Source organism: Entelurus aequoreus, linkage group LG20 (genome assembly GCF_033978785.1).
Source record: "Entelurus aequoreus isolate RoL-2023_Sb linkage group LG20, RoL_Eaeq_v1.1, whole genome shotgun sequence".
Classification (NCBI taxonomy): Eukaryota; Metazoa; Chordata; class Actinopteri; order Syngnathiformes; family Syngnathidae; genus Entelurus; species Entelurus aequoreus.
Window position 1 is genome coordinate 35,551,793 of NC_084750.1, and position 26,373 is coordinate 35,578,165.

At 39.3% G+C, this 26,373-nt stretch overlaps 1 protein-coding gene across 3 annotated transcripts in view; it reads right to left on the reverse strand.

Moving 5' to 3' along the window:
* tgfbr2b (transforming growth factor beta receptor 2b) overlaps nt 1–26,373 on the reverse strand; it is a 306,567-nt gene that overhangs the window by 64,750 nt on the left and 215,444 nt on the right. Inside the window, exon 2 of one of the 3 annotated variants that reach the window (XM_062030024.1) lies at nt 6,117–6,306. The exons of 1 other annotated variant lie outside the window; for it this stretch is intronic. In XM_062030024.1, the coding sequence (XP_061886008.1) occupies nt 6,117–6,189 (73 nt within the window). In that variant the 5' untranslated portion in view covers nt 6,190–6,306. Of the gene's footprint in view, nt 1–6,116; nt 6,393–26,373 lie in introns of those variants that run through there. One more of the 3 variants, XM_062030023.1, reaches the window with a different exon arrangement.

The window sequence follows — 26,373 nt, forward strand, 5'->3', positions numbered from 1 at the left end:
ACAGAGAAAACACTTGTTGGAATTGGGCCCGTTAGTATAAAATTGGCAATGAAAGCTAAAAAGAGCGTCGGACTTTGTGTGTGTTCTTCTGGATGCTACATTATATTATGTTTTAATTTATTTAGTTTACACGTAAAAAAAACATATTTTTAAGTTGTGGTGCCAAACATATTACCGTGGCGCAAGGAGAACCCTGCTAAGACTAAAACACTATTACAAAACCCAAAACCAGTGAAGTTGGCACGTTGTGTAATTCGTAAATAAAAACAGAATACAATGATTTGGCAATCCTTTTCAACTTATATTCAATTGAATACAATGCAAAGACAAGATATTTAATGTTCGAACTGAGAAACTTTTTTTTTTATGCAAATAATCATTAACTTAGAATTTAATGGCAGCAACACATTTCAAAAAAGTTGGCACAGGGGCATGTTGATAAATGGCTTTCACTTTGCATAGTAGTAATAAATAAATAAATAAATGATAAATGGGTTATACTTGTATAGCGCTTTTCTACCTTCAAGGTACTCAAAGCGCTTTGACAGTATTTCCACATTCACCCATTCACACACACATTCACACACTGATGGAGGGAGCTGCCATGCAAGGCGCTACCAGCACCCATCAGGAGCAAAGGTGAAGTGTCTTGCCCAAGGACACAACGGACGTGACTAGGATGGTAGAAGGTGGGGATTGAACCCCAGTAACCAGCAACCCTCCGATTGCTGGCACGGCCACTCTACCAACTTCGCCACGCCGTCCCGAGTTAATAGTTAACTTGCACTTACAGATGTAGTGACGAACTGTAGTTACGGACAGTGGTTTTCTGAAGTGTTCCTAAACCCATGTGGTGACATCCTTTACACACTGATGTCAGTTTTTGATGCGGTATCGCCTGAAGCATCGAAGGCCACTGGCATTCAATGCTGGTTTTCGGCCTTGCCGCTTACGTGCAGGGATTTCTTCAGATTCTCTGAACCTTTTGATGATATTACGGACCGTAGATGGTGAAATCCATAAATTCCTTGCAATAGCTGGTTGAGAAATGTTCTCAAACTGTTCGACAATTTGCTCACGCATTTGTTCACAAAGTGGTGACCCTCGCCCCATCCCTGTTTGTGAAGGACTGAGCATTTCATGGAAGCTGCTTTTATACCCAAACATGGCACCCACCTGTTCCCAATTAGCCTGTTCACCTGTGAGATGTTCCAAATAAGTGTTTGATGAGCAGTCCTCAACTTTCTCAGTCTTTTTGGCCACTTGTGCCAGCGTTTTGGAAACATGTTGCATGCATCAAATTCCAAATGAGCTAATATTTGCAAAAAATAAAGTTTACCTGTTCGAACGTTAAGTATCTTGTCTTTGCAGTCTATTCAATTGAATATAGGTTGAAAAGGATTTGCAAATCATTGTATTTTGTTTATATTTACACAACGTGCCAACTTCACTGGTTTTTGCATAAGAAACACAAAAGATGCAAAATAGTGGGTTTCCTAACTATGTCTATTCATTTTACTTAATTAAAAAAAACACTGTCAAAAGTTTTTAAGTGTATGTATACAGCAAGTACTATACGAACACATTCAACAATAACGCGATAATGATAACCGTGATATGAAATTTTAATATCGTTACATCTCTACTTTTGGGCTAAAGGTGGGAGGACAGGATCAACCAACAATTTTTATGTGACCGAATCCAGCCAGTGCACTAATATTGCTAAAACTAGTTCAAAATAAACATATCTTTTAAGGCCAGTAGATGAAAGCCGACCTCCTCGCAGTGTCTGCTGTGAAGAAGCTCAGAGTCGGTTTTGGACATGCTTGACTTTACAGGCCAGGGGGAAAAGTTGGTGTGGATGTGCCACAAAAAGCCTCTTTGTCAGTCTGAGGGGTGGAGTCAGCTTTGCAGCTTGCTTTTGCAAATGTACTGCACAACCTGCAAAGCAACATTTTGTTCATGCTCTGGCAAAAACAAAACGTAGAGGAGTACCTCAACTTATGGGTTTCTTTGACGAAGCTCTTAAATCGAAACCCTTGTATCTCAAACAAGTCAACTTCCTTTTGTGTTACACATACATGGGCCAATAAATCTGATTTTGGTTCAAAGTCGACTTTTATGTCCATCTATAGCTGTAAGCTCATGCTAGCAAGTAAGACTAAATGTTTTTGGGCAGATCTGACAGGGTATATTGGGGCATTTGCTACACCAACTAATGGCAGGGATGCTTGTAACTCAATTTAAAAAAGGGGTGATATGATATGATTTTTTTCTAAATTTAAAACACTTCCTCGTGGTCTAAATAACATGTAATGGTGGTTCTTTGGTCAAAATGTTGCATATATTATGTTTTACAGACCGCCTTCTGACAGTCTCTTCAGGATGCGCTGTTCTGTGTAAATTTAAAGTTAAAGTCCAACGATAGTCACACACACACTAGGTGTGGTGAAATGATCCTCTGAATTTGACCCATCCCCATCTTTGCAGACATAAACAAAAAGTCTGATTAAAAAATATTTAGATTTAGTGGGTGTGTTTATTCTCCCAGTATGGACTAATAAAGACTCCTGTGAGTGCCTGCAAGTCTGCATTCAGGACAGGATTAATAGTGCGCTGCTGCAGATAGTGAAACTAAAGTCTGTCACCAAAGCCGCTGTTCATTCTAAATTTTGTTTCAACGTATATGGTAGTTTTAGAACATATTTACTTTGGTTTTCTGGGCTGCACTTCTGAGCTGTGTAAGGGGAAGCAGCACAATGCTGATTGAACATCAATTGCGTTGTGACGAGCCTGGTTTTCGCGTGTTGGAACGAGAGGTCGCGCACATACATGGACACAAACATTGTCACAAAAACACACACAAACGTACACAAACACACACATTTACAGACACACACACACACACAGAATCACGGTCAATAAAGGTGAATTGTTCCGTGCAGGATTATACCGAGTATCATTGCTTCCCTACTGTTTATTACTACGAGAACTTCTAACAGACAGTTCCGCCATGTTTTATGGAGGAAATATGCTAACAGTTGATCACCGTGATCAAACTCAAATTAATCGCGATCAATAATCACGATCATAAAATCGCCCAGCCTTAGTTTGTATTAGAAATGGCAACAGTGGAGGATGCATGTGCATGTACGAGCCAGTCTGCCCCACAACAGGAGGATACACAAAAAGAAGGAGCTTATTGAGTAAGGCGTTGGACTACAATGGTGGACTTGTGGGAACTGGCAGATTATTCTCCAATTAATATTGGGAAAACTTCTACCATATATGGAGATATCCGCTGATGGCACACTTGGGGAAAAACGTCACAGGTTGTTCAAATTCGAAACGTCTCGTTTGGAGGAAGTACGGCAAGATTGTTTTATAAATATCTCCACCATGCCTCCATGGTTTGATTTAAAATGTTCAGGACTTATGCATATCCTAAATAGAAAAAAAACAGGTAGCAATAGGTAAAAAAGTTGGTTTTGCATTATAAGTCCCCTTAAAAGTTAGTTACAGTCTAAGAGGAAACAACAAATTATATTTGCCTAAATTTAGAACAACTTTAAAATCAATGTGCATTTCAGTGCGTGAAGTCACTCTGTGGAACAACTTAGGGGACGAGTTAAAAACAAGTGTAAGTCGCACCTGCCAAAAATGCATAATGAAGAAGGGAAAAAACATATATAAGTCGCACTGGAGTATAAGTCGCATTGTTTGGGGAAATGTATTTGATAAAACCCAACACCAAGAATAGACATTTGAAAGGCAATTTAAAATAAATAAAGAATAGTGAACAACAGGCTGAATAAGTGTACGTTATATGACGCATAAATAACCAACTGAGAACGTGCCTGGTATGTTAACGTAACATATTATGGTAAGAGTCATTCAAATAACTATAACATATAGAACATGCTATACGTTTACCAAACAATCTGTCACTCCTAATCGCTAAATCCGATGAAATCTTATACGTCTAGTCCAGGGGTGCTCATTACGTCGATCGCGATCTACCGGTCGATCGCGGAGGTTGTGTCAGTCGTTCGCCAGCCAGGCATTAAAAAAATAGTCCTAAAATTGAGCGATCATAAATCTTCACTATGACGTCACTTTCGTCACTTGATTGACATTCACGGCACCCGAGGGTCTTCTGAGATGACGCTGGCTGCTGCCAGCTCATTATTAAGAAAAAATTACAGACAGGAAGGCGAGAAACACTTTTCATTTCAACAGACTCTGGCGCCGTACCTGTCCTCAAAACTCCAAAGACCGACTGCACAGTTCCTGCCTTCACAATAAAAGCTCTGCTTCATCCTGCCTGCGCTAACAAAATAAGAGTCTCAGAAAGCTGGCGTGCACAAGCTAGCAAGCTACGGAGTTTGCCGCCAATGTATTTATTGTAAAGTGTATACAAAGGAGTATGAAAGCTGGACAAATAAGATGACAAAAACCAACCACTTTCATGTGGTATTGGACAGAAAGGAGGACTTTTTTTCTCCTCCATTTGAAAATGCGGACGTTATCAGCACCACTGTCTGATTCCAATCAATGCAAGTCATCAGAATCAGGTAATACACCAACTTATATTCTTGTCTTCATGAAAGAAAGAAATCTATATGTGTTAAACATGCATGTATTATCATTAAACACCTTTAACTTGTTAATATTAACTATATGTGTTAAACATGCTTGTATTATCTTTAAACACCTTTAACTTGTTAATATTAACTATATGTGTTAAACATGCTTGTATTATCATTAAACACCTTTAACTTGTTAACAATATTAAGTGTATGTGTTAAACATGCTTGCATTATCATTAAACACCTTTAACATGTTAACAATATTAACTATATGTATTAAACATTCTTGTATTATCATTAAACACCTTTAATTTATTGACAATATTAACTATATGTGTTAAACATGCTTGCATTATCATTAAACACCTTTAACTTGTTAACAAAACATATATTTCATAAATAAGTAAATATAAATTATATATATGAATGAGGTAGATCCATACGACTTGATCAATTGAAAAGTAGCTCGCCTGCAGAAAAAGTGTAAGCACCCCTGGTCTAGTCTCTTACGTGAATGAGCTAAATAACATTATTTGATATTTTACGGTATGTGTTAATAATTTCACACATAAGTCGCTCCTGAGTATAAGTCGCACCCCCGGCCAAACTATGAAAAAAACTGCGATTTATAGTCCGAAAAATACGGTAAGTGTTGGACAATATCGGCAAAAAAGCCATTATCGGACATCTCTAGTTTAAAGTCATATCCAACAATTGCGACAACGACTTTTTACTGTCAACCGAGTTTCCTTTTTTAATGTTTTCTGCTAGAGGTGTGCCTGCGGATTTTTTCAACGCAAAAAAAATGTGCCTCGGCTCAAACAAGGTTGAAAAACACGGACATAAGCTAACCAGAGGTGTTCTTGTGAGTAACTTTTATTGTATTTTTTTTTTAACTTCGAGCAATCTTGCAAACAGTCCCTTTAAGGGGTGTTTAATTTGAGACAGCCTTGATACAGTGATGGGAAGCGAGGAAAAGGGGGTGTCCATGCATGCCTGAGCACTCTTGTTAGGCAATTATACAATTAGTGCAACCCCTCTCAGAGAGAGTGTCATTTCAACCCAGCAGGGTGGCTTTGGAAAGGGTGAAGAGGAGTAATTGTCACCCGGGGCTACGTCTAATTGTGGGGAGAATGGAGGAGGATTAGGAGTGAGACGGATGAAGGCATAACTGTCTTCCTCGGAGGGGGGGCTGCTAAACCTGTTAGCTATGTGGCCAGCACGCCAAAGATGGACATATCTGTGCAAAGATCCGCCCCTGGAGCTAATGTTACGTTTCTCACACTAAAACTACTAAACAAACAAGCACACCAATGGCGACTAACGCTAGTTTAAATGATATCTTCACGCTTTGAGCGCGTGCCAAACACCTGTATTAAGAAGTGGATTTTTTTTTAAACAAAACAAAACAAAAAAAGACACGACAAACGTCTCGGTATAACTTGCCAGCTGCGTAGGTGTTTGGGAATGAAAAAGAAAAAAAAGTTTTAGAACTTTTTTTTTTTTGTTAGTAAAATTGCGACTCACCCGCCTGCTCGAGCACAACACTCGCACAGAGTATTGCTCCACACCAGAAAGCGGAAACGAGAAGAGGCTCCATGAAGAGACGGACAATAACCCTTTCTTTCTCATTAATTAAGCCAAGCCTCGGCGGGGAGTTAATATCCAGGCTGGAGCGAACTGTCTTCGGTCCGCTTCTTTACTCTCTCGCTGCCCTGGTAAACAGAGGAGGTAGGACGTGCTCGGTGTGAGTCACTGCAGCACTTTCATGCAACAGGAAATCTTCAGAGGGGCTGGACTTTTTTTCTTTTTTTTTTTTTTCTTCTTCCTCCTTCCAAAAGTCAAAGTCGTGTGCTCGCCTAAAGTCTTCAAGTCTGTCATTAGACGGTAACTCGAAATGACATGTTCAGAAATAACTTCAAAAACGTACCATTTCCACCAAGATGAGTCCAAGTGGTTAAATGTGTGTTTTGTTTTGTTATCTGCATTTCAAAACAAATGTTGAATGATCAGTACACACTAATATCCATCCATCCATTTGCTACCGCTTGTCCCGTTCGGGGTCGCGGGGGTGCTGGAGCCTATCTCAGCTGCATTTGGGCGGAAGGCGGAGTACACTCTGGACAAATCGGTTTGATTGATAGATTGAGACTTTTATTCGTAGATTGCACAGTACAGTACATCCATCCATCCATCCATCCATCTTCTTCCGCTTATCCGAGGTCGGGTCGCGGGGGCAGCAGCTTAAGCAGGGAAGCCCAGACTTCCCTCTCCCCAGCCACTTCGTCCAGCTCCTCCTGGGGGATCCCGAGGCGTTCCCAGGCCAGCCGGGAGACATAGTCTTCCCAACGTGTCCTGGGTCTTCCCCGTGGCCTCCTACCGGTCGGACGTGCCCTAAACACCTCCCTAGGGAGGCGTTCGGGTGGCATCCTGACCAGATGCCCGAACCACCTCATCTGGCTCCTCTCGATGTGGAGGAGCAGCCGCTTTACTTTGAGCTCCCCCCCGGATGGCAGAGCTTCTCACCCTATCTCTAAGGGAGAGCCCCGCCACCCGGCGGAGGAAACTCATTTCGGCCGCTTGTACCCGTGATCTTGTCCTTTCGGTCATAACCCAAAGCTCATGACCATAGGTGAGGATGGGAACGTAGATCGACCGGTAAATTGAGAGCTTTGCCTTCCGGCTCAGCTCCTTCTTCACCACAACGGATCGATACAGCGTCCGCATTACTGAAGACGCCGCACCGATCCGCCTGTCGATCTCACAATCCACTCTTCCCTCACTCGTGAACAAGACTCCGAGGTACTTGAACTCCACCACTTGGGGCAGGGTCTCCTCCGCAACCCGGAGATGGCACTCCACCCTTTTTCTGGGCGTACTTCCTGACAATTGGAAATAGAATGAACGGGAGGTACACGGACCCGTGTACCTCCCGTTCATTGTATTTCGAATTCTCAAACGCAAATCAAAAAACTAATTTTGGGCTATTTTTTCTATTTTGATTTCTGAAACAAAAGTTGGACAACTTTTAGAATGAACGGAAACAAAATTAAAAAAAACCTTTATCTCAGATAATGCGAAAACTAAATACAAAACAATTTACAATTTCAGAAAACACAAAAACAAAAAACGAAACTACTTACAATTTCATAAACCATAAATGGAATGTCCCAATATCCCACATTGACGGCCAAGTCAGACAATTATTTTGTTCATGTCCGCATAGCCCGAATGCGGAAGTAAATACTCGGCGGGTCCGTGTAACTTCCGTTCATTCCATTTCCAATTTTTAAATGCAATCAAAAAACGCATTTCGGGCCATTTTTTCTATTTTCATTTCTGGACCAAAAGTTGGACAACTATTTAATGACGCTTTTTTAAAACGACAATAGGACTCCTGCTAAACAAAGATGTTACCGTTATGCTAAAAACATGCTAAACACAAAGGAAAAGCTAAAGTACGGCTTCCGGTTCAATTTGTCATCACACGGATAACCACGCATTTTTGAATTTTGGATGAACATACAACATACATTTTGTGTTTATCTGGAAAAATAAAAATCCATAAAAGGAAAACAGCACAAAATCCAATTTATGGCAATATTTTAATGAAAATCAACCCTTTTGTTTGTTTTAAAATCTGCCATATATAGTAAAAATAGAAAAACGGCCCTAATTTTGTTTTTTGATTTGCGTTTAAGAATTGGAAATAGAATGAGCGGAAGGTACACGGACCCTTGACCATCTCAGAAAACACAAAAACAAAACAAGAAACACTTGGCAATCTCAGATAATGCGAAAACAAAATACAAAACACTTTATCTCAGATAACGGGAAAACAAAATACAACACAATTTACGATTTCAGAAAACACAAAAACAAAAAACAAAACTTACAATTTCATGAAACACAAATGGAATGTCCCAGTATCCCACATTGACAGCACAGTCCGACAATTATTTTGTTCATGTCCGCATAGCCCGAATGCGGAAGTAAATACTCGGCGGATGTGGACAAATTAATTGGCTGACTTCACTGTCACTGTAATTTTGGACATTCCCTTTCCAGTTTTTGGAATTGTAAGTTTGGTTTGGTTTAAATTCATTTCGAACAGGTATGCAATTACAATTATTTGAAAAAACAGTTTTACCTGAACTTAGAATCTTAAAGAAAACTGCACTTTTGGGAGGAATTTTACCTATTATTCACAATCCTTATGTGAGACAAGCACACATTTTTCATTATTTAGGATAGGATATAGATTGTATTCATCCCACTATGGGGACATTTTGTAGTTGCAGTGCAGATGCAAATAAGCAGAATAAGGTTAAAAACACATGAAAACAAGAGGGGAACATCAAAGAACACTACGGACATAAAAGTCAATAATAGAGCACAGAGCTGATGCAACTATTTCTACAATACAGCTCAAAGTAAAACACAACACAAAAAATGAGCAACAGATAGTACACATTGCATACATACACTTGCACCAAGCATAGACAAACAAGAAAACAATACAAAAAAAATACAACTTCAACACCCACATACTCACAAACTGTACACTGTGGTGGCCTCTGCAAGCAACCAAGAGAGTCGACTCCGTCCTAGGCTGCCCACTAGCCCCCGGGCAAGAATATGTCGAGGTAGCCGAAGCAAGCGTTTTTTTATGTCCGAGACAACATTCTACAATACAAGTGAGAGGCATGATTTACAATCCATAATTAATTTTTACCAGCTCAGGCAATGCAGCAGCTCAGTATGTCAACACTGTAGCTGCATAAGCTAATGCTTTGTGATCACGGAGTAGTTTGACTTAAGAGTAGTTTGTCTGCGTTAGCGCTTGCAATAACAATATCGCTAATACGTGGTTAATATTCAGATCACGAGATGTAAATGGAGTAGGGATGTGCGTATCGATCCTGTGGTATCGATATATCGATACTCACACGCTACTCATTTGGCATCACTTTTCTGAAAAAAGTATCGATATAAACCAAAAAACGGAGTGTGGGGGTGCAAGCATCACTTTCAGATGTTTTTGATTACTTACTTAACTTACTATGTGCTGGGACACCCCTGTACCTGGCAGAGTATAGAGCTGGCCCAGTCACGTCACAGGAGACAGCGAATGAGCGTCGTCAACGTGCAACACACACACAGCCAGCCGACAGCGTTGTTACTTTTCCTGAACAGCAATCTGAGACTTCAGTAAAGTGTGACGACATATCTCGAGTACACTAAAGGTGTGATGGTGTCAGACATTTTTGTAGATATTTTTTCCAAGTTCATTTTCTCAGGGAACTGTCTTTCGTATACAGGTTTATAGGACAAGGAAATCCTAGTTTATTGTGATAAGGAAATTATTGACTTTGCTTCAGAAAAGTGTTATAAGTTTACTTCCACAAAGAGGTTTGAAACATAACATTGTTATGAATAATTGTTTTTAAAAAAAAATTTCTACCAAGACTTTTTTTTGAGGAATAAGAAAAGTAAAAATGTGTACATTTTTGTTTATATTTAATTTATTTTTCATATTTATGTTATTTATTTTAATTTTACTTTTATTATACATTGACCTTAATAAATGTGGTATAAATGGTCTGTATTTGTCTTGTGATTTGTCTTAAATAATAACAATAGTAATAATATTTTTGACTGACAAAAATTGCCAATAAGAAATTAATGGTATTGGTATCGGTATCGGTGAAAATGCAAGAAAAGTATCGGTATAGTATCGAATCCTAAAAGTGTGGTATCGCCCATCCCTAAAATGGAGCATTGTTGGCGCTTTTTGGATGTTTTTTTTAAGAGGGCTTTATGGGTGCAATATTTTGCTCTCATTAGCTGCAGTTTTAGCCACCTTGTACTTGCCGTATTTTACAAATTACAATGCATAAGAAAAGAAAAACATGTATTCTTGTCTTACGTAGGCATTGTGAATGACAGGCAAAATTCCCCAAAAGAGCAGTTCCCCTTTATTTGGTTCTGTGACGCAGCTCTTTACTCAAAACACTTGTATCTCAAATCAAGGTCCCCCATTGAAATTACTTTAACACATCAGTGTGTGTTTTTTTGCCTACAATCTTTGTTTTATTCCAATTCCAATTGTGATCAACAAATTATAAGCAAAAATCAATGACTGGAAAATGTCCAAGTTTAACGTTTTTAGACGGAGTATATAGGCGATGTCCCTCTGTTTACTTGGTCTCGGATTGGTACCGAAATGTGTCGTATCACAGTATAGTGCAGTGCAGTTTGGCTAGGTCACATGTTTCTAATGTTGTGAAGAGTAACAAAATACCAGATCACTTTTTGGCACCCCTCTGTTGCAGTATTGTATACACCAGGCCTGGGCAATTATTTTGACTCGGGGGCCCAATTTAGAGAAAAAAATGTGTCTGGGGGCCGGTATATCTATTTTCAGGAACACTAATACAAAACCTGACAATAATGTCTGATTGAATGCTAAAACGTTATGACAGACCACCTTAAAAAACGGAATGGAATTTAATTTTTTTTTACTGAATGAGACACTGAGAATGTACATGAAAATAAAGAATGTGGGATTTACGGATAAAACACTGAATATTGACAACATATGAACGTCACACACCCTCTCGATTGACATATTTTACAATCGAGCGAAGCACCGCAAAAATGCAACAATCACAGCAAAATATGAACGCAAAGAGTTAAAAAAAAAAAACCCACCAACAATCTGATATATCACTAAGCTTTAGAACTTTGTTGTAAAAATCTCCTTCCACGTCTGTCCCTGACACCCGCATTTCAGGCTAGCCACTCTGTAAACACTCTGTGGAAACGCTCCCCACCCACACTGCTTGGTGCCTCATTTGAGCTGCTGTGACTCAGATTAGCATATTAACAAGTATATCATGCAAAAGGGCAGATTCCAACCATTGAAATACTTTGTATAGTTCAAGACTTACGGTAATTTGAAAACATCATTGGCATCATAATGGCAGCTACTGTTTCCATCTTAAAGATCTAAAAAAATTATTTAGGAATGTCCGGCGGGCCAGATTGAAAAGCTTAACGAGCCGCAAGTGGCCCCCAGGCCTTAATTTGCCCAGGTCTGGTATACACAGTCCACTCTGGTAGATAAACTGGGAAGAACATAAACTGTGTGTTATTTTTGGCAAACAAAGCTTGTGCTCAGATTATATCAAAATACTGGAGAAAGAAGATCACAATAAATTGTTAAATACCCCTGTGGGTTGCACTAGTATGATGTAACTCTATTTACGTACTGTGGCTGAGACATCTATCGTCATCAGGCTGATACGCCCCACACTGGAAACGCAAGCCAGATCAGGATTTACTTTCTCCAAGCCCTCCGCAGTAAGCGGGGTGGTTTAAATGACACCGCTTACTTCCATGAACTCCGAGAGCGTTTCCAGGCTCATTCCTTATCAATTTGTCAGCGTTAGGGTTTTATTGAAGACACACAGAGGTTAAGTCCCTATGACGCCCATATATTTCCACCATTATTGCAGAGCCGTTCAGACGTGTGTTCTTTGCTCTGCATGCTGGAGCAGTGATGTCAGCTTTCAGTCCTGACCCTTTGACCCAGCAGCTTTTATTACTCTCCACACAGGACGTCCTTTTCCTTCTTACACCCACAGCTGGCTCACGGAGCTTTGGGTGAGCCTGCTTAAAGTAAACAATGTGCAGCGCACACAGAAATGGCTTTAGTGGGCTTGACTATCTGCGTGTGGGCCGTTAAGGTGTGTGTGACGCACTTGCTCGAGTGTGTATGACAGGCAGGAGTTCAGCGCTGCAAGATTGGGTCCGAGCCACAAGGTGGAGATCCGGCCGCACTTTTAGCCCTAAACCATTTCCTACTAACCTTTGCACAATGTTGGATCCTGGGTGGGTCACTACCTCCTTCTCACAGATGGAAAACAAAACACAATCTTTAGCTGTGTCTGTTCTAACAACAAACCACAAAACTAATGCTTGAAACATTAGTTTTACAAAAGCTTACCCTCGGCCTGATGTGTTGGATGGTGCAACACACATCCCTGACCCATCTTCAGTGTTTTGTGTCACCAAAGGTTTCATTGGTGGCTGTGGTCCCAGATGCCTTGAGGTCATTACCAATCTCCTCCTTTGTAATTCTGGGCTGATCCGTCACCTTTCACAGAGTCACCCGGACCACACAAGATGAGAGTTTGTATAGAGCTTTTGAGCGATGGCAGTTGATTAGCGACACTAAATTGACCCTAGCGTGTGAATGTGAGTGTAAAGGGAAAGAACGCTTAAAGGGCCCTATGATGCAAAACCAACTTTTCTTACTTATTGGTACCTGCTTATGTGTATTTGGGATCTGCATAAGTCCCAAAAATTTGAAACCAAGCCTTAGAGGCATTGCAGAGATATTTATAAAACAATCTTTCCTTCCTGTGTACTTCCTCCAAAAGGTCCATTTGGAAATTTGTTGAAGTGTGACGTCAGCGGATTATCCATACATGGTAGAAATTTACCCAAACATCCTTCCGCTAGTCAACATCATGTCCACGATGAAACCCAATGAAGGAAAATGCTCTGTTGTCGGTTGCTTTAACCAGCACAAGTCACTACATAAACCTTCAGCCTCATCTGAAGTGAAAAGTGCCTTACTCTTAACTTTTATGACACGTGGAAATGTGCCTTCAACTGGGAAGAAGTCGCTTCGAGTGTGTTCCAAGATAAGTCCTGCTTCACCCCAGACTTTCACAAATAGATGGATTTTCTGAAAAACTACTTTTAATGGCGAAGTCGGTGACTACTATCTATGGCAATGGGGGAGACAATGAAACGGTAAGTAATAACAGTAGGTTAGAAATGTGTGAATAATACGTTAATGTTAGTGTGAGTTGTTTTGTAGATAGCTTAGCCTTCTACTGTAAGACAATAGAGTCACCGTCCTGCGGCAAAATAAATAATTATTTTTCTAAAAAGTACATTTATTTTGATCAGTGCTAACTGTGTTTGGCATTGTACCAGTTAGTAATGTAATCCGTTATTACGTTTGTGAAGTAGTTCGTAGCAGAGTTTACTGTACAGAACAAGAACCATCATTACATGGTATGTTGACAGAATGAAGTGTTTTAAAAATAAGGGGAAAAAAGCATGATATGACCCTTTTAACAAACAACTTCACAGCCAAATACATTTTAATAGGAAATATCAGTTATATAGGACTTACACAACAAACGGACGAAAGAGAAGACTAGATAGCATGAGTATTGATGCCCACAAACAGGACTCATACTGCTTGATTGATTGATTTAAAAATAAAAATAAAGTTTCCTCTCTACTAGTCGATTTCTGTTTATTATACACTACTCACAAGCACTTAAGCAACACTCATAGTGGAATAAACCAGACTGCCTCTAGGTATTGATGCAATTTTAGATGCCAACAAAACCAAGCTCAAGCGTACAGTAAGGCTCCACTTTTCAAAATGCGCTAGCTCAATGCTAATTCACATTTGCTGTGCCATAAACATGTTGCTGATTAGCATTATATTATTTTACAAGGCGATTTCAACACCTACACATTTGGTAATCAAACTACAACTAAGAGGTACATTGCAATCTCACAGCTAGGGTGGATTAAATACAATACGTGCGCTATAAAGACTTTAGGGCGATTAGACTGGCACATTCAGCTTAATGGCAAAGATTACTTAATGATTACGGCAGCACACAGTAGTCTATACACTACTGCCATCTGATGTCTTGGAATGACAAATCCATATAATACTTGCAAATGAGAAGTGAACGAAAAACAAGCTATGACCACTGGACAGCACATTATAAGCTCACTGTTAAATGAAAAAGGAGGATTTTGTCTTTAAACAAATTAACATTTATTAATATTCGAACCACACACAAAATTGACAAATTCTGTATCGATTCCCAGGTATAGGGAATTGGTACCGTATCGGTTAAAATGTGAAAGGTACCCATTCTTATTTCTTTCTCCAGTGTATAAAATGGTTAAATGCACAATAAAAGTGCAAACTAAATTTGAGCATTGAAAGGTTTTGAAATGGGCAAATTGAGCTCACCAGTAAAGGTTATTATGCAGTTTAGGACCACCCTGAAATTCGACGCTAAAGCCTAATCTTTTTGAAAAAAAAATAGGTAATTGTAAGTCAAGTCCCTTTTCAGTTGCCAAAGTGGCCAAAGAATATTTTTGCTAATGCCACCAGAAGACTTCAGTGTCTCTTTCAGACTGAACAGGCTTTTGTTTGTCACTTCTTTTGAACGACTTTCAGTCAAGTGGATGTCAAGTCAAGTGCCCACTCCTCCTACATCCTCAATGGACTCAAAGTATTACAGGCACACAATACAGCCTTAAGTGTCTCCAAAGGATTGACGATTATAAGTGATCTTAACTTAACTTAAACTGCACACTACCACACCACTGACCTCACATTTTGCATGTCGGACAAGCACAGCTGAGCATTGCTAAGGTTAAAGGCCAGAAACGTCCTGCAGTTGGTGTCAATGTCACATTTTCCACATCTTATGTTACAGCCTTATTCCAAAATGGAATAAGTTCATTTTTGTCCTCAAAAAATTCTACGGGCAATACCCCTTAATGACAATGTGAAAAAGTAGTTTTTTTTTTATTTTGAAAATGTATTAAAATAAAAAAAACACATGAACATAAGTATTCAATGTCTTTGCTCCATACTTTGTTGATACACATTTGGCAGCAATTACTGCCTCAAGTTTTTTTATATCGTTGGGCTATTTCGCCCATTCCTCTTTGCAGCACCTCTCAAGCTCCTTCAGATTAAATGGAAAGCATTAGTTTTTATCCAGGATGTGTCTGTACATTGCTGCATTCATCTTAGTCTAGTCAGGAAGGTGACCAAGAACCCAATGGTCACTGTCAGAGCTACAGAAGGTCTCTGCAGCAATCCACGAATCAGGCCTCTATGGTTTAGTGGCCAGACGGAAGCCATTTCTTATTAAAAAGTTTGCTTGAATACACCTAGAAGACTCAGACCATGAGAAACAAAATTGTCTGGTCTGATGAGACAAAGATTGAACTCTTTGCCAGGCATGCCAGGTACAGTGTTTCCCATAAACTGCCAAGATACCTGTGGCGGTGTGGGCGTGGCTATGGACGTGGCTATGGGCGTGGTCACCATGACATCATCGAGTAATTTGCATAATTTACTACAATGATATGATTTTCTCTAAAAAGGCTCAAAAAATGTATACTTACTAATTAATAACAGTTTTGTTTTAAACGTCCATCCATCCATTTTACAATATAATTACAACACTTTATGTACATATTTATATACAGATTTGAACAATAAGTTATTCACTGAAATATATTTAATTGTGGTTCTTACAAAAAATATATCTTATAAAAATATAAAAGCTAAAATGTCTCTTAAAGCTCTGCCCCTTTAATTAGTGCATACTAAATAATTTAACTTTAGCCTACAACTACAACCATATTATTTACCAGCAACATAAAGTGAAACAGAGGCAGAGGTGTCCTGCCACAGTCAGTAACAAATAAACAGAAAACAGTAGTGGTGGTAGATAGACACAGAGCTTCATCAAACATCTGATCCACTGAACAAAGAGCTCCAAAAATCTTGATCCTACACGTCTCTTTTGTAAAGTAAACCTGAACAGCCGATATGGGCATCTACATCAACTATATGATTTGCCTGAGAAGATGGACAGGACAAAAAAAAAAATGCAGAAAAATCTATTTGTGGCGGCCTTAATTATTTCATGGCGGGCCGCCACAAATAAATGAATGTGTGGGAAACACTGCAGGTATCATATTTGGAGGAAACCAGCCACCGCTGATCACCAGGCCAATACCATCCATACAGTGAAGTATGGTGGTGGCAGCATCATGCTGTGGGGATGTTTTTCAGCAACAGGAACTGGGAGACTAGTCAGGATATAGGGAAAGATTAATGCAGTAATGTACAGAGACATCCTGGATGAAAACCAACATTTCCCATCCAACCTGATGGAGCTTCAGAGGTGCTGCAAAAAAGAATGGGCCAAAATGCCCAAAGATAGGTGTGACAAGCTTGTGGCATCGTATTAAAAAAATAATGGATACTGTAATTTCTGCCAGAGGTGCATCAACAAAGAATTGAGCAAAATTTGTGAATACATATGTACATGTGATTTATTTTTAAATACATTTGCAAAATAAAAAAAATAAAAACTTTTCACATTCTCATTATGGGGTATTGTCTGTAAACGTATGAGGTCAACAATTACTTTTATTCCATTTTGGAATAAAGGGTCATCACACTGAATTGGTGCCATTTACGTGGAAACAGTGAAGCACTGCCCCCTTCCCAACTTTCAGCCACTAATCTACAGTATTAGGCAGAATCTCCAGTAGTAGGCACAAACTAAGAGAGTATGTGTGGGTTTGTGCGCACTCTTTTACAACAAATAACATTGTAGGAAGGACAGATACAGAGCCATACACAGTATCACCCACACAACGAATTAGTGCCGTTTTCTCGGTGCACAATGGCTCATTTTGACTGAAACAAATTCTTTCTGTTTGAGTCCGTCTCCCACAGTAGGACAAGGCTTTGGTAGACAAGGACGGACAATTCATACAAAAATGAGTTACAACCGACAAGACCACAACTGCTGTTCTCTGACAGCAGAACACGATACATGACCAAAACACGTGAGAATGCTATCTTAAATATAACATCTAGTTTGTCAGAGAAGTTAAAGGCCTACTGAAATGATTTTTTTTTATTTAAACGGGGATAGCAGATCCATTCTATGTGTCATACTTGATCATTTCGCGATATTGCCATATTTTTGCTGAAAGGATTTAGTAGAGAACAACGACGATAAAGGTCGCAACTTTTGGTCGCTGATTAAAAAAACCTTGCCTATACCGGAAGTAGCGTGACGTCACCGGAGGAAGGACTCTTCACATTTTCCCATTGTTTACAATGCAGCGAGAGAGATTCGGACCGAGAAAGCGACGATTACCCCATTAATTTGAGCGAAGATGAAATATTTGTGGATGAGGAAAGTGAGAGTGAAGGACTACAGTGCAGTGCAGGACGTATCTTTTTTCGCTCTGACCGTAACTTTGGTACAAGGGGTTCATTGGATTCCACACTTTCTCCTTTTTCTATTGTGGATCACGGATTTGTATTTTAAACCACCTCGGATACTATATCCTCTTGAAAATGAGAGTCGAGAACGCGAAATGGACATTCACAGTGACTTTTATCTCCACGACAATACATTGGCGAAGCTCTTTAGCTACTTAGCTAACGTGATAGCATCGGGCTCAAATGCAGATAGAAACAAAATAAATAAATCCCTGACTGGAAGGATAGACAGAAGATCAACAACACTATTAAACCATGGACATGTAAATACACGGTTAGTAATTCCCAGCTTGGCGAAGCTTAACAATGCTGTTGCTAACGATGCCATTGAAGCTAACTTAGCAACGGGACCTCACAGAGCTATGATAAAAACATTAGCGCTCCACCTACGCCAGCCAGCCCTCATCTGCTCATCAACACCCGTGCTCACCTGCGTTCCAGCGATGGACGGAAGGACGAAGGACTTCACCCGATCATCCGTGCGGTCGTCGGCTAGCGCGTCTGCTATCCAAGTCAAAGTCCTCCTGGTTGTGTTGCTACAGCCAGCCGCTAATACACCGATCCCACCTACAACTTTCTTCTTTGCAGTCTTCATTGTTCATTAAACAAATTGCAAAAGATTCACCAACACAGATGTCCAGAATACCGTGGAATTTTGAGATGAAAACAGAGCTTTTTTGTATTGGATTCAATGGGGTACCAATACTTCCGTTTAACTAGTGACGTCACGCGCATACGTCATATATAGACGTTTTCAACCGGAAGTTTAGCGGGAAATTTAAAATTGCACTTTATAAGTTAACCCGGCTGTATTGGCATGTGTTGCAATGTTAAGATTTCATCATTAATATATAAACTATCAGACTGCGTGGTCGGCAGTAGTGGGTTTCAGTAGGCCTTTGATGTGAAGTTGTACTGACAATGTCCTACTGAAGATTGTGTCATGATCTCACATGACTGTTTGGACTGTATTAGTCTCCTGTATTTTGCATTTTATTCTGTCTCGCGCTCTTTATTTTTTCCACTTCCTGTTTGTTATCACTTCCCCTCTCATCCGGCTGTGCAACAACATCATGTCCACGATGAAACCCAATGAAGGAAAATGCTCTGTTGTTGGTTGCTTTAACCAGCACAAGTCACTACATAAACCTGCAGCCTCATCTGAAGTGAAAAGTGCCTTACTTTTAGCTTTTATGATACGTGGAAATGTGCCTTCAACTGCAAAGAAGTCACTTCGAGTGTGTGCCAAGAAAAGTCTTGCTTCACCCCAGAATTTCACAAAAAGATGGATTTTCTGAAAAACTACTTTTAATGGCGGAATCGGTGACTACGATCTATGGCAATGGGGGAGACAATAAAACGGTAAGTAGTAACAGTAGGTTAGAAATGTGTGAATAATACGTTAATGTTAGCGCAAGTTGTTGTGTAGATAGCTTAGCCTTCTACTGTAAGACAATAGAGTCACTGTCCTGTGGCAAAATAAAGAAGGATTTTTAAAAAAAGTACTTTTATTTGGATCAGTGCTAACTGTGTTTGGCAACGGACCAGTTAGTAATGTAATCTGTTATTATGTTTGTGAAGCAGTTTGTAGCTTAGTTTACTGTACAGAACAAGAACCATCATTACATAGTATGTTGACAAAATGAAGTCTTTTAAAAATAGGGGGGAAAAGCATGATATGACCCTTTTAACAAACAACTTCACAGCCAAATAAATTTTAATAGGAAATATCAGTTATATAGGACTTACACAACAAGCGGACGAAAGAGAAGACTAGATAGCATGATTATTGATGGACTCATCCTGCTTGATTGATTGATTAAAAAAAATAAAAAATAAAGTTTCCTCTCTACTAGTCAATTTCTGTTTATTATACACTACTCACAAGCACTTAAGCAACACTCATAGTGGACTAAACCAGACTGCCTCTAGGTATTGATGCAATTTTAGATGCCAACAAAACCAGTATGACTTATAGCAAACGCTCAAGCGTATAGTAAGGCTCCACTTTTGAAAATGCGCTAGCTCAATGCTAAACATGTTGCTGATTAGTATTAGGATTATTTTACATGGCGATTTCAACACCTACAAATTTGGTAAACAAACTACAACTAAGAGGTACATTACAATCTAACAGCTAGTGTGAATTAAATACAATACTTACGCTATAAAGAATTAAGGGCCACTAGTCTGGCACATTCAGCTTAATGGCAAAGATTACTTCCTGATACGGCAGCACATTGTAAAAATACACTGCTTTATTTTTTCATCATAACCCTTTGGTGTTTTTATTTTTTATTTTTTGTGTTTATATATATCACCTCAAAAAACTGTTTGTCTCGCCTTGGCTGGTTTCCTTTTTTCAGTAACACCTCACATGTGTGAATACACACTGTATAACATCCTTGATCATCCACAGGTCAGGCTTATTGTTGGCATTTCAATGCCATTAAGTGCCACATTTGGCCCCTCTCCCTTAGCAACCAAACAGCTGTTCATGCTGTTATTGACTGACTGACCACCAATAGGAAGTTGGTGTCATGTCACATTGCTTGTTTACTTTTGCGTTAAATCCCCCTCTGTGCCTACGAATTAGAAATATTGTGACAACACAATGACAATATCATTGTGAGCAATATTGATCATTAATCTGGTTTCGACCATTTAAGGCTGGTTTGTCCAAGACTACTGAGAGTCAACATAAATTAGAAAATGTCAAACTAATCTAGAAAGTTTATAAACTCATATCCTGATCATTCTTTTTTAAGTTGGAAATCTTTTTGCTCCATTATACAAAACAACAGTCATCAGATTTTCATTGGCAATTAGACACGTCCAATGTCTTTGAGTAGCATCTTGTTATGATTTGTTCTATGGATACAAACAAGCCAGAACCCTGTTCTGTCATTGATGCGATGAAGATCACCAAACCTTAAATTAAAGAGCAAAAATTTAATTATTACCTTCTCTAAATTGCGACAACATGAGTCAAAAAAAGTGGCTAAAGATAGAGTAGACCACGCAGTGTCATTCTAGATATGGTCGAAACTATTTAAAGTGCACTACGCATAATAAACGCAACATTGTTAATATTGCTACTACGGATAATCTTAACAAAAACTCGTCAAAACAGCCCAATACCTATAATATGGGCTTTTTAAACATAAGATTGTAGTAGAATTAATTAATTTAAGTGCAGTCTGACATTTTAGTTTGGAGTAATTTATAGTTTTATTTAGACATTGCAGTACACCATACCATGCGCCCGGGAATCATGTTTGGTGATTTGGCTCCCAAGTTTTTTGTGGTCTTATGTATGACTCGACCGGGGTTTTGGGCTTGCGACCTGCCGATCTCAGGGCGGACACTCTAACCACTAGGCCACTGAGATAAAGGAGGCAAACCAAATCTCAACAGCTTTCAGTTAGCTACAGATTTTGAGAGTATAATGCGAATAACTATAACTTTACAACTGTTTTGCTGTGAATAGTGTTGAATAATAATTACAAAAAACAGCCTACATTAATAATTAGAATAAGAGCCGATATGTAAAGTTAAAAATAAAAAATAAAAAATAAAAAAGAGGAGAAGTGTGATTAGGCATGGCGCTTAGAGCATGGCCTTGTGTGTTTGTTATGACCAAGTTGGATAACCAGTCGGAGACGGGCAAGGCAAGGATATGTTTGTGCGGCGTTTTTCATGCAACAAAGAGAAAAGAAAGAAAATAAAAGCAAAATTAAAATGCAGACAATACAAATAAACACAGTGCGGACGTTAAAAGTTAAAAGATTAAAAGATTAAAAGATTTAGCTGAAAGATAAGGAGAAACGTGAATAAAAACATTCCTTTGTTTTGGAGAGTATCACGCACAGTGGGAGGTCAGAGTGCAAGCATGACAGCTTGCTCGCGCCTACTGATAGACAAATGATAGTTTAAATTAACTTATACATAATCTTTAAGTGAATTAAAAGGGTACTTAAATACACATGAAGTAGTACGTATAATCTTTGAATTAAGGTTATTGATTAGCAATTAATGGGATAGTTAAGACTGTAATTTTAAAACGTGATATGCAAATTGAACTAACCGAGAGGATATGAAAACGATGGGTGTACATGTTTTGAGTTCCAAATTCTGGAGGAAAAAACCTCAACAAAACGTAAAACCATTCAGACGGACTTGGGTGGTAGCCACGGTTGTGCTAGGTCAAGCGAGGGTGGAAAGGATGTGCAGTCGGGGGACTGCCAATCTGAACAAGACAAGCTCCAAAGTTGTAGCCAGAACATGCTCACAAAAAATACAGGTGTGACAGCAGGACGAACAGCAGGATACAAACAGACCCCTGCTGGAAATAAATGTCAACGGACAATGTTCAACACAATCTTTGAAGCATTCCTTTGTGGTCAACCTGCACACACCTTGTAATGACCTGCTTACAAACTGTGCCCTGACAATTCAATACTGCACAGAAGGAACTTCCTGATGTTGCCTGACAGCACGACATGAGCGGACAACTAATAGGGACGCCTCCCAGGAACGAATGGAAGACGGGGACTGCTCCAACTGTCCTAGCACTTGCTGACTGAGGTGCGTCCGTGTGTCCTGCCACCCAAACCGCCAAAGTGTATGATCACCAATTGGACGACTCATAATAGGAGCCTTTTGACTCTTATATATGGTGGGACTCAAGGTATGGCCGCTCATGTGAACTATCCTTACAACAATTAGAATGGTATAAGATGGACAACTAATGACCCACATTGTTCCTTTGCTCTCTGTATTTGCGTATTGAACCGATACGCAAATACCACATTTTCAATTATTTCAGTTGTCTGTTAAAAACATAGCTATTGGTTGCAATTTGGACATTTCTGCTGTAGGCTACAAAGAGCTAGCAGCTACACAACAGCTGAGCTAAAATAAAATTTAAGCATATAAAAAAATTATAGTTGCTTATTACATACACAAAGTCGCAGAGAGACAGAAGTCTGTAGAAAGTATTCAGTAACAAACGTGTCCGCATTATTAAACTTTCTACCACAGGAAACATACTGAACAAATACAGCAGTTACTGTCAGACTCTAATCCGGATTACCTTGTCTATCAGAGACATGGTTAAAACCCACAACACCTTTCGTTCTAATTAATGTCCCGGGGGACAAGATTACAGAAAAGACAGATCGAGTGACAAAGGGGGGAGGAATTATGATTTATGAAAGGGAAAACATTAAAAGTAGATCAATTTGAGAATGTTGAAATTAAAATCACATTTTCCTCAGAAATGTATTTCAAGGTAATTGTAGTATACCGACCGACCACAGCTAAAGACATTTTTCTTGATTCATTTTCAGACATCCTCAAACAGCATAGTATGAAAGAAGTAACGTCATGGGGGACGTTAATCTGGACTGGTTAAATAAAACACGTAGAAAGAAACTTAAGGATATTATAAACGGCTTCTATATGATACAAATGATAAGCAGCCCTACTAGAATTACAATTGGATGACAAAAATTAAAGAGAACATCTGTAAATACACGAATACAAAATCAGAAAGAAGAGTGCTAAAATAAAAATACCATTGGATTAATAAAACAATTTGGATTCTAATAAAGACATCGGGACTCAGCTCTCAAAAGAGCAATTATAACAGGTCTAAATACAGATCGTATGTTTTAAAAGTTTGGAAGAACAAAGTTACAATGTTTATGCGGAAGTCTAAGGCTGACTTTCATTTAGAATTAATCAAAGCTGCAAAAGGGAACAATAGAGAGTAATGGAAAACCAGATACAAACTTACGGGAAGAGAGCAAACAAGAAACAACACTATAACATTAAATATCAATGGCGCTACTATCGCAGACAGTCTGGACATAAGTAATAATTTTAATGAACATTTCATCAGTCTGTACAAACCCTGAATAAAAATCCCTCAAAATCAGTGCAAATAATTGTCATTTATTCAGGATGGACTCATTTTAGAAGTAACAAATGAAACAAAGTTAAACAAAATCTTCACTGCATTATCAGACTCACGATCTAGAGATATATATATGGGTTGGACACTATCTTCCTAAAAACATATAAGGATTGTATTATTGCTCGTATAACAACGATTGATAAATAAATCAATAACGGAAAACACTTTCCCTACCACGTCGAGAAACTGCTACTATGATTAAATTAAATTAAATTAAATTAATTATTGATTATTATGAATGTATATATTTATTATGATTAATTAGTGTCATAATTTTATTGCTTGATTTGTGGATCCCCTTTAATTTAGGTAGCCAGGGACTACAGATGGAAAGTAGCTATTTAGATATAATCTAGTACAGAACATATCTGTTTCTGAACTTAATGTTTCTGTGCATTGTCCCATCATAGATAGACTAAATGAAATACAACTATTTAGTGAATTATTGAGGCCACAATAATTCACTAGGTGTTGTAAAATATCAAAGTACTATTGCAAAAGCGAACAGTGACCTCAAACATGACCTGTCCTCCGCCTCTGTTCTTGCTGCACTTGACTATCAGCTGTCTTTTCTTTTTCTTGGATGTTTCTGAAACTACTAATACTACTACTACTATTACTATTACTACGACTAACACTGTCCCTGTGAGAGGGACAGAGGGGGGAGGTGAGTTTGGATTGGGTCAAGTTTGAGCGTGTTGAGGTTTTATTTAATCGATATGATCAATCCGGATATGATCAAGGATAAAGGAACGTAGTGATTTAGATTGACAATTGCAGTGGTTGGCGAAAGCAACCCCAACCTCAAAGGAGGGTGCCAATTCAGTAATGAAATATTTTGTGAATGATCTAATATCCCGACATGGTTTCCCCAAAAAGATTAGGTCAAACAACGGCACCTATTTTAAGAAAACAGGTTAATCTTCTTCAGTCACAAGATCAGCACTTCTCAGGACCAGCAGCTTCCTAGGAAGGTGGAAAGACCATGAGACCAAAATGGTAAGTTTGCAAAATGTAGAATTTGTGTGCCAGTTCCTCTGTGCAGATTTGAGGATGAAAGCAGCCACTCCAGATTCCCTTACACTCGCTAAGAGGGGCACGGTCAAAGCCGATCCAGGACCAACACCTGATACCTGACTGGAAGGAACCGAGAGGAGAGACAACACCTTGCCAGCGATGACGAGAACAACTAAGGTTGCCAGCCAATGTGTCCACCGGGACTCCAGCAGCTGTGGAAAGAAGTGTCGGGAGTGCCGAAGCAGCGAGGAGGCCTGAAGCAAGCCGAGGGCCTGGACCAAAGCCCCACGCCCCATACTCTGCCCCAGCCTTCCCCAAAGCCCCCACAGCTCCAACTCTACCTGAGTTTTCCCCAATTTCGGCCAGCACGCACATGCCACTGAACAGTCTGCCCAATGGACTGAACCACACCCCAAAGAGAGACAGACTGTTTGAGTGGATCTCTTTCTTCACCAAGGCAGCCAAAAGCCCAACGAGGTGTCGGCAGGCCATCAGCCTGAGGCACCACCGAGCCATCTATACGAGCACTAATCGAACATGGACTCATACGAAATTCAGTTGTGTGTTCAAAATCAATTGATAATTAACAATATTGGTAACTACATTCATTGCAAATGCCGGGAAAAATATTTTTGCAAATGTCTTAGTCATAAGTCTATATACATTCATCTATTTATGTTCAATGATGTCCATGATCAAAGTATTTGTTATTCCCTTACTAAATCAAAGGGTAGGCCACTAATTGTGTTCTGTGAGATGGTTTTACTGCAGGCTGGTAACAGCGATCGCTCTGAAGGAGGGTCATAGACGGAATTTTTGCCTCGTATAAAAACATTGAGGTTTTTGCCTCTATCTGCGGTAGAGATTTAAGTTAGTGGTCTATATCAGAAATGGTTTTGGTCCAGGGTCTTAAGACCCTGGAAGGCGGGTATGTAGTAGAATTTCTGACCTTTTGACCTATATTTCTTGTCTTTTAAGAATGTCCGCTCATTTTCAATACTCTTGTATTTTTGTGCCATTGAATGGACCAGTTGTGGGACAAAAGTGAATATTAAGTCGTGCCAACCTGTCTATAGAATGTGTTGACTGTCTACAGAATTCGAGTTGTTATGGAACAGATAGGAAAAGCAAAACAAGACATTGACGCATTTGATAAGGAACGATGACGCACAACAGACATATAAAAAATGGGAGAAGACCGGAACTCGGGGGTGATTTTGGCTTGTGTGTGTCTTGTTGGCTCCGGAGTAACTTGTGGTTTGTCTGCACGACCAACTCAATTCAACCTGCACTTCTGATAATGGGTAAATAAATTTGTTGTACTAAACTACTTTTGTTGCCTGCTTAAGCTTCGGACAATCCACTACAAGATCATTGTCTCCCAAGGCGTTATTAGTTAATGAGGTCATTAGAGTCAACAATCTTAACGTCATTGGTCTTAGCGAAACCTGGCTCAAACCAGACAAATTTTTTGCGCTCAATGAGGCATCTCCTCCTAACTATACGAATGCGCATGTTGCCCGTCCTCTTAAAAGGGGAGGGGTTGTCGCACCAATATACAATGAAAATTTCAACCTTACCCCTAACCTAAATAATAAATATAAATCGTTTGAGGTGCTTACTATGAG